Here is an 11083-nt window from a genome sequence, read left to right as displayed (position 1 = left end):
GCTCCAAAGAATATATTAATAAGGCTGAGGAGGGCATTGCTTTATTATAAAATGATATACAGGATTCTTCCTGTTTCTCAACTTTACCACTGGGTCCCTGTAAAAGAGAGGGCCACACATGAAGTAATAATGCAGTATCATAATATCCACCTTGACTGACATTGTACTTTCGTAATGCAAATTCTCTGACAACTTTGCAATGTGATGGAAAATTTTAATACATTATGATACATTTTATGTAAACACTTTAATACACTCTATAATAACCTCACTCTCATGAATTATAGTGCGTGCACCCTATGTAACCTCATGCTTATGAACTATTGTGCATACAAAAATGTCTAACTGTTTCAAGGGTGCCCTCAGCACCTGGTACTTCTCCCACACGATGAAGATTAACAGTCAACCTGTGATTACAATGTCTCAAATGTTTTACTGTCGCTATGGGAGGAGAGGATGAATCCTCTCGAGACTGGCTCCAGACATCTCCCTTTTGTTCAAGGTTATGATGTTCGTTAACATATCTAACTGTTATCTACTATGTACCACCTGATTTGTTTCTTTTTCTTCAATAAATAAGGGTGCAGCTCTGAAAAGGGAGTCCTTTTCATGCTAACAAGCTGAGAGGTTCACTCTACGCAGAGTTACACCCGGGTGAAAAGACAAACTGACTGACATTGTCTAATTCTTGCATCTCACATGAATGGGCTGAATTGAATTTCCACCACAGCAATTAATGAAATTACCAATAAACCAGTAGACACACACAGTACATCTGGGGGTTTGGGGTGATTACCCTCTTTTACTGGTTGGTAATTTAGTCTTCATAAAATAAATTAAGAGCTAGTTCTACCAGTCTCTGTGACCTTATTAGGATTTAAAATATATTGCTACTACATTTCCAAAAGGGTGAAGGTAGCTGCAATGAAAATGTGTAAACCTATTTAAATAACACATAGGGTCACACATTTTGTTATGGCCTAAACTGGTGGCCAGCAGCATATAGATCTGTATGTACATCACTAACATATCATCTGCCAATATCTGGTCAGTCTTTCTTTCATAGTTGAATCTCTAGCGTCTCAGAATCTGACAGGACACAGAAATCTGTTTTTGTTGACATTAAATAAGTCTATTTTTGTCAGTTTAGTACCACATTACAGTACATATTTATAAATGGCATATACTCTGTAAACAATGACTTTATGTTAATAAATCACTTACAGATCAGTATATTGGTATATTATGTAATAAAAAAAGTAGTTAAGTAACAGTATACAGTAACATATATTTGACATTTCACATGTGTACAATGTGAGCATTTATGCATCCATTGTAACATTTACATACACACATAGACATAGTAGCCTTGAAAGGATAGTGTGTTTATATTTCTTATATTTCATTAATCATTTCTCACTTTCTTGGTGTCTTACATTAGATCTGAAGCAGTCAGTGTCCATTTTCATCTGGCTCATGTTTCTACGAAGCACTTCTCCTCCTCTTCATTGGTTTGCGTCATTACAATAACATTTCCCCCAAAAAGTCCTAAATCATTTCTAGTAAGAGCTGTTTGTTAAAGTTCACAGTGTCTTGTATAAAGTTCCATGGTGAACTAGTTTTACTTGTCAGGATTGTTTTTTTGAGCAGGTACGACTGTAAACAACACACACAAAACAACAATTTTCGATCATGGCAGCAATCACAAGCCCACTGCAACATGACACCAACAATCATCTTCAGGTGCTGTACGTACGCAGTCATCATACTCTGTCCTGACATGGCTGAAAATGACGAAACACTCCATTGCAGTAAACTTTTACCACAGTAGTCCATTAGAGGTCAGTGTTGGCTTTGACCATACAGAAACACCTGTCCAATACAACAGCTGTGTGATACTAAAATACAGTAGGTGTTTGTATAGTTCTTACATAGGTTTCATTCTGTGTGCCAAACATTTTTTAACTTTCCGTTACCGTTTTCTAAGAAGCTGTGATATCCAACAGGTCCTCAGCAAGCCTTCACTGTGCTGCATGTTCATTCTGTTGCTTGCTTCATTGGTAGACTTCACATTAACTTGATTATCTTGTCCACCAGCCTCTGAGAACACCATAAGAGCTAAAAACCTTGACCAAGACAGTGACTTTATATTTTTGAGTTTTTATTTCTTCGCCATGAACTTCCAAAATCAAAAAAACAAATGATCAAAAATACAATATAAACTTCTGAAAATCAATACACTGAATATTTTTTTAAGTTTCTTACACAGGGCAAAAAACACTGAGCAAAGACAAAGTCCAGTTGGCTAGTGACTCTGCTTAGTCCTCTTGGCTTTTCTAGATCGCAGAATATTGTGTTTCACAAACGCTGAGCCTCCCCCCCCCATTATCCCCGATCATATACAGTTCACTAGTTAGGCATTTGCCAAAGACGTACAGTACAAAGTGCCCATTAACAAGTCCTGGAGCTAACAATTGTGTTGAAATTTTCAATCAAGCACGACTGCAATCCACCACTTTGTATACAATGTCCCCCCTGGATTCGACTCCCCGTGAACAACAGTCAGTTGAGATTGAAGGTGTTTAGATGTATTGAAAAGCTAAAGTGTCAGAGGGGAAAAAAGAAGAGGGGAGATGAAATCTGGAGAGTCAAGATGAGTTGCTGTCAAATCAGTGCCCAAGTTCTCAGGATCAATGTGGTGAGTATTTTCTCAGGACACTCCCAAGATCCAACGGCAGAAAAAGATCAGCATCCACAGGGGGAACCCAAACTGCTGCGCTCAATCCAATTAGCTGGTTTTAGTCAGGAAATATGAACGTGTATCTATTATAACTTATGGCATAACACCCATAAAATATAATAAATTCTTTTCATTCCATTTGCACACAGAACAAATATTTCTTCCATCTATCCATTTGTTGTTTACTTTGCACTTTGAAATACACTGCCGTTTATTCTTGTTGTCATGGAAAAAGAGGACATACAAGAAAGGTTTAGAAAAATCTGGCATTATATATTTTTAACTTAAAAAAAACAAAAACAGCAGTTTGGAGGGAAAAAAAATGTCCATAGACGGGTGAGGTGGTGTCTGTGGATTTGGCCAAATAAAAAAAAAAAAGCTTGGAAAAAAACAAACGTACCCTGGTGGGGGGAACTGGAGGAGAGGGAGGGTCTTTTTGTCCCGGTCGGTGGGGGAAGTTAGTGGTGCTGTGCAATCCTCTTATCTTAACCCCCTTTTGCCTACCACTCTTTCTTTTTCTCATCCATGGACACTCCGCCAGGTCCAAGTGCCACCACCAGCAGCAGACCACCAATGACCGAGGTGGTCTGGAAGAAGTCGTACTTGAGGAAGTCGTGCATGGGCTTGTAGGCAGGGATGGTCCAGAAAGCGTTGAAGTAGACATTGATAGCCAGGAGCCACACAACGAGGGTCAGCGCCGCTAGCTTGGTTTTGAAGCCGATGGCCACCAGGATGATGAGAGCGGTCCCAACCATGTTCTGCAGGATCTGTGGAAGAATGCACACGGTAAAAGCACGTGTTTACCTGTTTAAAGTGTGTGGTCATCATTTCAGAGGTGGGCTATTGTTATTATTATCCATATGAATCCATATGAATCCATATATGTCTGCCCTTTGAGACAAATTTATATAAATAAAACTGGCATTATATGGTTGACATAGGCCTCTGTCTAAAAGTAACAAAACCCTCCTAATAGAACTTATTAATTAATTAATCAACATGTTATATCTTGTTTTTTGACTTCCTGGAGACTTGAGGTTGCCAGGCATTTGTTGTAAATATGACATGTTGTAGTTTTATGGGGCAGTTATGTACCGGACTATTTCCTGGCCTGGAGCAGTTGCCAGGCAACCAGCAGAGACTCCATGAAGCTACCAGGTCAGTCTAAGGAATAGTCAAAGCACATAACCCCCTTAAAACCTGAATTGTGTTTTTGGTACACTTTATTTTTTGTATGGATTAAACAAGGGTATATTGTGTTAATGAGTGACCTCTGAAGGTGTCAGTAAGATGGATTTTGTTACCTTTGGATAGATCCCAGTGAGCTGTTACTTCCTGCTTCTGGTCTTTATGCTAAGCCAACCAGTTGGCTCTAGCTTCATATTTTCATATATCGATCCTCTCATCTAACCCTCCGCAACAAAGTGCATTTACCAAAATGTGGAGCTATTCCTTTAAGTCCAAATCTAACCACTTTAGATTTAGTCTGCCTGTGAGCATTCAGTGTAGTAGCAATGGTTTCAACTTAAATGATGAATGCATCTGTGATTAGGCTGTCAGTACTCACAGAAAAGAAGTTGGAGTCAAAGTGCAGCAGAGTCATGAACATGAGCACTAGCAGTACTCGACCACCCAGCTGCATGTACTGCTTTGGCGAACTCTCTCCCATGGATGGGACTCCGGCAAACATGCTCTTTCCTTCCGAACGAGACTCAGCCAGCAGCAGGAGCAGACCACCTCCGAGGGCGAGGTTTCTAGGAGAGGAGAGAGGATCGTTATTTTTTTGGACAGCTCCGATCAGACCTGCAGTCAGTTCAAGCAGAATAATTCAGAGTGCATACAGTAAAATCCGGTTTGATAAGGCCGACTTCCATTGGCAAATAGTAACCAGCTGATGATCTCATTACTGACTACAATGAGGCTGTTGATTGATGATGATTGAAACTATGTGTTCTTTTCAATATCAATTAATATGCTACAAAATACTTACTATTTTGGTCTAATGAATGGCATAATGACCACACTGCTTATTTTTGTTATTTAAATTACTTAAATGATTTATCAGTAACAAAAATGGCATCCTTTGTCTTTCTGTCAAAGTGTCTTCTCTCAGCACTACACTCAAACGTCGCACCGTACTTAATGGATTTCTCCAATGGCCGATGACTCATCTGGCCCGTTGTTGTTTAAATAAATCAGAGGTCTTGTCTACAGTGATTACAGTAATTGTTGGTATCTGCTTGACAACTGAAGATACTTTCTCATTTGCTACCACAACAAGCAAATCAAAGTTTATTTTACTGAAGCAAAAGCACTACATGCTGCCTAACTGATTAACCCAGTTCTAATCTATGATCAAAAGCAGTGCAGGTCGAAACTGCACACCTTTTATGCCGCACATTTGGATCTGAATTTGAATCAGGCTATTGAAAACAATGATGTGATAATCACTGATGGCGGATTATGTGTGAGGTTATTGTACTGTGAAGAATTATTTTTACATTGATTAAAAACTACACTGATTGACACTTACCTCATCAAAAATTTGAGGTCCCATAAAATGCTGTAAGCAACAGTCTGATGGGGGGAAAAAAACACATTCCAGGTCAGATACAAAGATATATTGCTTCTGTACATAAAACATGTAATTCTAACGTAAGTCTTCTCACCTGTAATGCTATGATGCCAAATAATCCAAAGCAGGCATACTGTACAAAATTTCTACTGAGGATTAGGACACAACCGCCTGTTAGGACAACAAATAACAAGATATTAAAGAAAGGTTACGGTCATTATGGCCACAAGACACTTTAATTTTAATTTTCTTCTTTACAATCACAAAATGCCACCACAAGCTCTTGCCATTTTATCTGAATTAATCAGATTTTAACAAACAAGCTTAGACTTTGGGAGGCAAAACATGTGGTAGGATAGGTCCACAGATTCATACTGTTTATGCCAATCTCTGATTGTTAACTTCAGCATGTCTCAGAAGAAACCATATGACCCCCCAGCACACATTTTCCAACTGTCATGTCATGCTTTGGTGTTTACAGTATGGGATCCCTGCAGCTGCACATTTTGGTTCTTGCAAACAAGAATGGAACTTGACATGTCTTCTATCTGCTGCTTAGTTTTGGGGCGATGCCTTCATCAGTGTCAAAACTTGCTCTTACAGCCCATCTGCTTCAAAATCCAAGGAGCTCAGGGGGGGCATTTTCGCATCCACTGCAATAATTAACTGATCCGTGGACAAGTGGGCTGCCTCTTTGCTTCCAACGAGGATCGTCAGTCTCCACTGACCTCTCTAATCAGCAACACAGTTCATAACACAGAAGTGAAATTCACTGTGTTTGTATTTATTGCAAAACTTTCTGCAAACTGTAGAGACAACAAGGCTGAAATGCACTGAGCACATCTGTAAACTTTTCATTTGCCCTTTGCCCTAGATCATGAATCAAGTTCATACTAATACAAATGAATTTCCATTATTATACTGACTTATTGCTAATTTCTCATCTCATATTGCTACCATTTATCATCATAAGTCATCTCCCTTATTTAGCTATTTGACTCACTCCTCTTATTGTTCTTTCCAGAATGTTTCACACACACCACCCATTAACGCTAAAACACACCATGTAACTTCCTATAACTGTCAAACGTGTGTTGACTCATGCCAGTGCTGACGTTAACCTGACCAGGCACAGCCTCCCCTTCACTTACCCAGCTGTCCTATGAGATTAAGCAGCACAAAGCATGTAGCCAGGAAGTAGCCGCAGCTCCAGGTAGCCTCGATGTAGTCTCTCTGCTCATTCCACTGGAACCACATGCGGATGCCGTCTTCCAGGAAGGTGCTGATGAGACACAGACGCGCCAGGTGGGGCAGGTACTGTTTGGTTACCCGAAGAAACTGGGCAAGAGGGAAAGAAGAGGATACATGATTGACAGGAAAAAAAGGATGACTTAAAGTGCAAAGGAGAACAATCAAAGGATGTGGTTCCTGAGGTGTTGCTGAATATGCGACAACAGCAAAACTGAAAAACAACATTACTGGGTCAATAAGCTGTAACACATCTGAAAACAGAATTTCAAAAAAAGTCCCCTAAAAACTGTGGCCTGCTACTACTCAGATCAGAGTCTAAACATTGAAAGAAAAGAAGTAATCAGGAGTGGTACTAATTATTATTTACACTGTCAATTATAGGGATAGGAATCAACCCACTAGTCATTTGAATGCAATTGTCAAGCTAAATGAATGTTGAAACAGTAGTCATTTAAAGCTCAATTGCTGCCCTGGATAGGCTTTCCCTGAAAGAAAATCCCAAAAAGTCCTGTTGCCAAATGATTTAGGTCCCGTTGTACAGAGGAGTAAAAAGCATGTCAGTACCTGAAGCTATGATCGGTTTTTACTTTGCTTCAGTACGCAATGAATGATTTGAGTCAATTTTTGTCGCTTTTTTGGCCTTTTTTTCCCTTTGAGACATTTTTAGACTCGTCTGGTAATCTTTTACATTGCTGCCATTTAAAAATCAATACTGACTGTTTCCATAGTACAACAACTACAGTAACTTTTCACTATACAATATTAGAAATTCAAGAGGTTATACTGTATATGGTATTATTCTCCTCCAAATTATTCATGTTGAATATTCAATCAGAGCACAGACAAAAGCTGGAATACAGAATAGCATTAACAGAATACATTGTTATTGATTCACACAATGTACGAAGGCAAGACATATGCAGGATAGATGTTACGTGTGGGCCACAAATCTCAAAACAATAACAGAGTTGTGCCTTCATGCAACAGCCCCATATAAGCCTGTAGCATTATTTGGAGTTGGGGTATAAAGAGCATCAAAAAAAAAGAAAGAAAAAGAAACTAGCCTACTTCTTCTCTCAAACAGATTTTATGAAAAGATCTTCAGATAGTACAGTGACACAGTAGAGGAGCAGTGACTTGCCCCCTGCCCCGCCTACTCGGCAGTCCACATCAGCACTGTCAGACCTCGGCAGCCTATCAGCGTCCACCAACTCCCACTATGACTGCTATATGGGACATGAATGGACAGACTGGGAGCCAATCCGAGCGAGCCTGAGATTGCTGCAACAGCCTAGAAATAGACCATTTTGTGGAGTAATATGTAAGCAACATGTTAGCTAAAGACCCCTTAGTGAGGGATGTGCCCTTAACGTGGGCAAAGCACAGTTCATTACAAAGCACTAAAAAGACATTTCTGGATCCTTCTACCTAATGTTTTACAATGCACAGCACTCGTGATAGTACGGAGTGTACAAATCAATCAGTTGTAATTTGATTAGGGAAGTTGTGCAGTTTTGGCATGTAGGGGGGTCGAGTTCAGTCAACACAGCTGCCATAAACATGCAAGTACTGACTCCATGATTCAAAGTTTAAACTGCCTGTAGTCTTTCAAGGAGATAGCGAACATTAAAAGTCTGCCCTGTCCTGCAAAAACCATGAAACAGCAGCACACAACATGACAGCACACAACCTGACAGCACTACAGTAACTTTCCCAAAAGAACAGAAGGCAAATGACAAAAAAAACAAACCCCAAATCTCTGGGGCTTTTCCCCAAAGGGTCTATATAATAATGTGGGTCACAGGCTGACCTGAAATCTGATCGGAACATCTCAGCTCACCCCTTTAGATCAGTACATTGCAAATGGTCACACCAGTACAGTAAACACCCTCCAAAAAGACAGAAATAACTGCAAAAAAAAAGCAGCTGTGGCATGTGTAATAAAGTGAAGGTACACATCCAGTTTTGGGGTGAGCTTTGGGGTGAGAGGGCAACTATGTCAAGGCCATGTGCAGTTTAGGGGGAAAAACCAAATGCTTCTGCTACAACCATAAGCCACCTGTAATGCCAAGCCATTAGGTTGCTAAAACACAATATGACTAATAAGTGTGTTAGCCAAGAACTTGGGGGCTAAGGTAAACGATTTCACAATGCTCGACTGACACCGTTAACCATACTGTTAATAAACCAGGTGGCTACACACGACAAGCTAACTAGCTGGAATAATAAGGTAGACGTTCAAATGGGTAACATTTACCTGTTAACGTTAACTAGGTCAGGTCGGGTCGTCGCTAAACAGATGTCAGTGTGAATTAATAAGCTAATCCATCTGGAGACACATGACAGGACCAGAGAACCTCAACAGTGTGTGATGCAAATTAAAAACACGAGTAAATTAGCTACCGTATTGATCCAAAGTCAAGATAGTGAAGTCGGCTATCGACCGTGGACTTGTAGAAAAACTAAACAGCCATTAAAAAAAACAAAAAACCCCGTCTCAATAATGGAGGAAACCCTCAGGAGCCTCAACGTTAGCATTACTTCCAATCTCGGACTAACAAGTTAGCGGCTAACATGCTAACAGCGGCTAACGTTATCAACCGCCGTGCTAAAGATTGAAGTTACCTGGTCTGCCACGTCTTCGGCTGTATTCATGAGATCCTCCTGCCCCATATTTATCTAATATTACGATTTCTTTTTAAATATATATAATTAAGGCTAAGCGCAACACAGTTTCGGGAATGTGTTGGATGTTTTCCGCAGGCTGCTCTCGTACTGTTCCTCCCCCTGTTCACGTTATTTACTTGAAGATCTCCCGATCGCCTGGACGCAGAGAAAGGCCGCCTCCGCCCCACAATGCCCCGCGATTTGACGAGCGAGACAGAGCCCCCCTACATGGTACTGCAACCGCTGTATGCCACGTATACTGATCCGTGCAGGGGCTTGACACGGCTTTTTTCCTGCGTTGTTTACGGTTTGTGCACATGTAAACAAGCACAGGTTTATAGCTTCAACTCCACCTGATTTATATATATATATATATGTATATATATGTATATATTTCTCACCACAACGTGGAAGGCATGTTCATGTTTAACCCTCTAAGGTGGTTTGAGGGCACAACAATGGTTGTGCCAGATGTGCACTGTACTTTAAAAAAAAAAAAAAAAGTCTTATTTGGTCTATTAATACTTTATTTAATTAAAATTACGGTTAATTAGTTATGTTTTACTACTATAGTCTACTGAAAGTGCATTCAAATTATGATTTTGATCATTATAAATTGAATGCACTTGATTGAGTTATAAATTAAATAAATTAATGCATTTATGACTTTATAAAATTATTTGCTTTCTTGTTCACACAAGCTGGAGCTGTACGACTCAAACAGATCACGTTGTTGGACAACCTAACACTTGGTACTAACATCTTTCTAAACTCTATATAGAGTATGATTAATATCATTTTTATGCCTCATCAAACCATTCAGTGACCCACTATCTCCTTCATTTGTCACCCACGTGTCTACAAAGGTCATATAACTTCATTCATTTCAGGATTAATGTTTCTTGTAACCATTAATATCAGGTTTTCTTTGTGTTAATCCTGTGTTTATGACTGACCACAATCCTAGTACTACTACTTCAACTAAAAAGACACTTGAGATTATTATAGCCAAAGACCAAGACCCCCTTCTGTCAGCTCTCCCCACCATCTCCAAGGCCCCTCACTCCCTGGGCCCCTCGTCAAGATTCCTGAGGACACCATGTAATACAATAATGTTTGTAGGAGCTGGTTGTCAATACGTGGGGCTGCGGCTCATAGTTGGTATTTGCAGGAGAACAGCCCGCTCAGATGATGACCATATCTGCCATGAGAGGGCAGAGCTATGTGAAGGGTGTGATGGAGGTGTAAAAGAGGCCTGAGCTCACACATGGCTTGTTAACTGAAAGACTCTGTGGGGGAAAATCTTTAAATTCTGTGTTTTCACAAGCAGTGGCCCAGTGCACACCATACCAGCTGATATTATTTAAATGCACAGCAATAACTGTGACCTAGCTTTCAGTATTACATGTTTTTGCATGATAAACATGACATGTCCGCAACATTTAGAGGCAAAGAGAAGAGGAAATAGATGATGATAATACCTTAAATGAAAACAATAAGTCAGCCATAACTTGTTGCAGAGACTAATTTGAATGCAAAGTTTTGATAGTTCTTGACTTGGATGTTTTTTTGCAGACAAAATCAGTTTATTGCGACGTAGGAAGAACTTTTATTGGCAGCGTCAAAGTTTCTCGACGGTCGTAAGAAAAACTGTTTGCCGGTGACATCCCCAATTGCCTGCTAAGTAAGGTGGTTATTTTTCATGCTACTACTTCTTATATAGTCTTATAGTCTTCTGTGTGAGAAATGTCTACACGCCTTCTGCTTATCAAAGAGGAACAAAGATAGGTTTAAGATACTGTGCAATAGATGTCAGGCTTACGGCGTGATAGTTGGTGTCTGTAAAGGTC

The 11083-nt window shown here is 39.9% G+C and overlaps 1 protein-coding gene across 2 annotated transcripts; it reads right to left on the bottom strand.

Annotated features, from left to right (window-relative positions):
• Positions 1-2144: 2144 nt before the first annotated feature.
• surf4 (surfeit 4) lies at positions 2145-9432 on the bottom strand. Of its 2 annotated transcripts, none has more exons than XM_051412686.1 (6): positions 9192-9432; positions 6467-6653; positions 5410-5486; positions 5274-5317; positions 4308-4494; positions 2145-3507 (listed from the first exon to the last, which is right to left on the bottom strand). In XM_051412686.1, exons 1-6 carry the CDS (start codon positions 9237-9239, stop codon positions 3241-3243), a joined length of 810 nt encoding a protein of 269 aa, XP_051268646.1. In that variant the 5' UTR covers positions 9240-9432; the 3' UTR covers positions 2145-3240. The 2 variants fall into 2 exon arrangements, with proteins under 2 accessions (XP_051268646.1, XP_051268647.1); XM_051412687.1 differs by lacking the exon at positions 9192-9432 and adding an exon at positions 8824-8846.
• Between the last annotated feature and the right edge of the window lie 1651 nt (positions 9433-11083).

The sequence above is a fragment of the Dicentrarchus labrax genome, unplaced genomic scaffold, assembly GCF_905237075.1.
Source record: "Dicentrarchus labrax unplaced genomic scaffold, dlabrax2021, whole genome shotgun sequence".
Classification (NCBI taxonomy): Eukaryota; Metazoa; Chordata; class Actinopteri; family Moronidae; genus Dicentrarchus; species Dicentrarchus labrax.
The sequence above is the reverse complement of the archived record's forward strand: the minus strand, read 5'-3'. Positions and strand labels throughout refer to the sequence as shown.

Coding starts and splice junctions, on each gene's coding strand:
- surf4 (XM_051412686.1), bottom strand. CDS start 9,239: ATGGGGCAGGAGGATCTCATGAATACAGCCGAAGACGTGGCAGACCAG. Junction 6,654..9,191: donor CCGAAGACGTGGCAGACCAG/GTAACTTCAATC, acceptor CCTCTTGCCCAG/TTTCTTCGGGTAACCAAACA. Junction 5,487..6,466: donor TAATCTCATAGGACAGCTGG/GTAAGTGAAGGG, acceptor TTGTCCTAACAG/GCGGTTGTGTCCTAATCCTC.